The sequence below is a fragment of the Mus pahari genome, chromosome 5 (assembly GCF_900095145.1).
Source record: "Mus pahari chromosome 5, PAHARI_EIJ_v1.1, whole genome shotgun sequence".
Lineage (NCBI taxonomy): Eukaryota > Metazoa > Chordata > Mammalia > Rodentia > Muridae > Mus > Mus pahari.
Genome location: NC_034594.1, coordinates 53,267,622 through 53,270,811, shown reverse-complemented (window position 1 = coordinate 53,270,811; position 3,190 = coordinate 53,267,622). Strand labels below are relative to the sequence as shown.

At 48.2% G+C, this 3,190-nt stretch overlaps 1 protein-coding gene across 1 annotated transcript in view; it reads right to left on the bottom strand.

The window, feature by feature from the left end:
* LOC110322436 (sterol 26-hydroxylase, mitochondrial) overlaps positions 1–2,878 on the bottom strand; it is a 28,068-nt gene extending 25,190 nt beyond the window's left edge. Inside the window, exon 1 of the mRNA XM_021199105.2 lies at positions 2,275–2,878. Coding sequence (XP_021054764.1) covers positions 2,275–2,535 — 261 coding nt within the window. The 5' untranslated portion in view covers positions 2,536–2,878. The remainder of the gene's footprint in view (positions 1–2,274) is intronic.
* Positions 2,879–3,190: the final 312 nt, after the last annotated feature.

Here is a 3,190-nt window from a genome sequence, read left to right as displayed (position 1 = left end):
AAAAAAAAAAAAAAAAAAAAAAACAACACCAAAAACCAAGCCTTGCTGGGCTTGCTGGCACATGCCTTTAATACAGCACGCCCGGAGTCAGAAGTAGGTAGATCTCTGAGTTCAAGGCCAGTCACGCCAGCCTGGTCTACAGAGTGAGTTCTAGAACAGACAGCCAATGTACAGTCTCTTCCCATAGTCTCACTACTGCTCTGACCATATGACCTCTGTCTTGCTTGTCACAGGCAAGCTTGTGTCATATGATGCCACTTGCCACAATACATATAGTAACAAGACTTGAATCAGAAGCTAGCTAAATGGAGCCACCCATTTGGAGTTTTCATTTCCAAAATCGTGAACAAAACAAACCTTTTCTTTAACAACGTAGTCACTCTTCAGCGCTGTGTTCCGGTTAAAGTCTAAGACTCAGGAGCAGATCACGACCAAAGGAGACTCAACTATAGGAGTTCTCCACCTTAGCATTTAAGACTGTTAAAATGACAAGCCAATGCTAACGATACAGAGCAAGTTATGGAAACACACGGTCTTCTGCAGTGATGCTGTTGCCCTGTTTTATGGAGGTGCCACACTCTGCTAACTCACGGCAGCCCCCAGCACAGGAAGTGAGGATTAATGTATTCCTCATAGGCAGCTCAGATTCATACGATCAAGATGTTTAGAGTCCTAACTTGCTGCCCGCCATCTGTATACCGTTTAAAAGGCCATTCACAAGACTGTGTGGATGGAGCAGCAGTAAGTTTTCTTGACGCTCTACATGGGACCTGAGTCTGGTTCCCGGTACCCATGAACTACCTATAACTCCAGTTCTCACAGATCCTCCTCTGGTCTCTTCATACAAACAGACAGGAACACTCAAACACACACACACACACACACACACACACACACACACAAATAAAATAAATCATTAAAAAAAAATCTACCTCTGGGCCATGATGGTCTATATATACAGAATCCCAGCACTCGGGAGGCTGAGGCGGGAGGAAAGAGTTAAAGCCAACCTAGGCTATATAGGAAAATAGTGTCTTAGCAAACAGACAAAACCCTATATATTCATGGTTTTGCTTCCCCATTCTCCTTACAAAGCCATCTAGAGTTACATCTTGAGCAAATCCCCCTGAGGAAGCTTCAGTCTCTAGACCCTAGGCGGCAGGCATTTCCCAGGCCTCTCGATTTCTAGAGAATGAAATCAAGCTAGAGGATCTAGAGGATCTTTTAGCACCTTTGTTTCTTGGCCTAGAGATTATCAGGTCTGCAGGGAATAGTTCATCTTCCCTCTGTCTTCCTGTCTCTCTGTCCCTGCCCCTCCCTTCTGTTCTCTCTCTGTAGCCCTGGATAACCTGGACTTTATATAGATTCTAGTGACTCTCCCTCCTGATTTCTGGGATGTGTTGCGCCACCATGCCAGGCTTCCTTCTTGCTTGCTTGTTTATGATTTGTATTCTTTTTAATTATGCACATGTGTGTTGGCATGTGTGCACTAATGAGTGCATGGTCCTGGAAGGGTAGAGACATCAGATTCCCCCGGATGGTTGTAAACTGACTGACAAGAGTGCTGACTGACTCGGGTCCTCTGGAAAAGAGAGATGTCTTTCTAACCATGGAGCCCTCTCTCCAGTCCCAGGGAATGATTTTTTTTTTTTTTTAAATCATCTCTCAGTACCTCCTGAGTCTGACAAGGACAGCAGCACGGACAAGCTCTCCTGACTGCTGGATTTCTCTTTCTCTGCCCCGATCCTCACCCTCCGCTCCGTCTGGCAGGGTCAAGGTGCAATTACATCAGAAATTCCTTTGCCTGATCCCTAATGTGTTTTCTTTCACTCCCTGAGAAGTAATCTTTTTTGTTTTGTATTGTTTTTTTCTTCTTCTGTGGACAAATGTGTCCTACAGATTGCAAAGTAGCTTCCAAAGTTAGTAGCTCGCAAAGCAGGAGGGGAGTGGCATCTCTGAAGTAACAGGGTTCCCCAACATTGGGCACTTTCATTTTATACATTAGTATGAGTCATTCTCTCCCAACACAACCTCTTCCTCTCCCAACTTGTGCCCACCACATTGATGATGGTCTCTTGATCGGTGACACCCATCGCCCGTTTTAGCTCAAGGATTCTCTCTGCACCCTGCATACCCTTCCAGTTTATGGCTCAAGCCTCAGACAGTGGCCAGCTAAGTTCTATTTACTATTTACCCCTCTTCTCTCCCATAGCCAGCTTCTTTTTCTGTCCCAGTGCCCAGCCCCAGGTGGCGATGCCGCTGTCCAATGGTTACCTGAAGGTCGGGCAAGTGCAGCACATAGCCTTGTAGAAATAGCTGGAATAAAAAGTGTAGCGTTCCGGTCCCTGGAAGCTCTGCCGGACTCCGCAGGCGCGGCCGGTCTTGACCTGTTCCTGAACCCTCCGTACTCTCCTGTGCCTGGAGGGCTGCAGGGATCGTGGCCTTGGCTCTGGCCCCTTGTGGGCAGAGGCCACGGCCCACCACACGCGGGTCCAGGAGCGTCCATCTCAGCCTCGTGCGGCTCCACGCAGCCATGGATCGTGCCTGAGAAGGCAAGAGTTTAGATCCAGAGACTATGAGCCCTATCCAGGCAAGGAGGCAGACAGAACTCGGGCTTTGCGACCTGGCGACTTTAAAGGCAGAGGTGATCCCGGGGCAGGCCAATAGAGGACCAGCCAGATCCTTTCATAACCCCTTCCAATCAGGATCTGTCGAACACACAAACGCCGCCTTCTCCAGCTGCAAGACCTCTACTAAGAAGGCAGACAGAGGTGGACAAGGTGGCCTAGGGAGCTCTCTGGAGTTAGCAGCATCCTCCACGGACTCTCAAGAACTTCGCTGGTTCTCAGTTGTGAGGGGGAACACAACAGTCAACTTCCTAGTCTCTCAGGCTCCACCCAGCTAGGCTCGCCTTTGCTTGACGTGCAGAGCGCCACCTCTGGTGTCCCTCACTTTCCAGATGACCCGGGAACGCGCTGCTGTTCCCCAGAGGCTGAAGCTGATTGTGGTCCTGGGACAGCAGTCACGTGAGGCCCAGAGAGGAGGAAAACAAAACAAATTGCGGTATTAGGGATTTTTTTTTTTTTTTTTTAAAAAGAGTGTCATTACCGCTTTTGAGAACAGATTTAGGGATTTGATTTCGTTTTCGTTTTCCGGTTTTTCTTTGTTTGAAGATGTGTAGGCCAGGCTG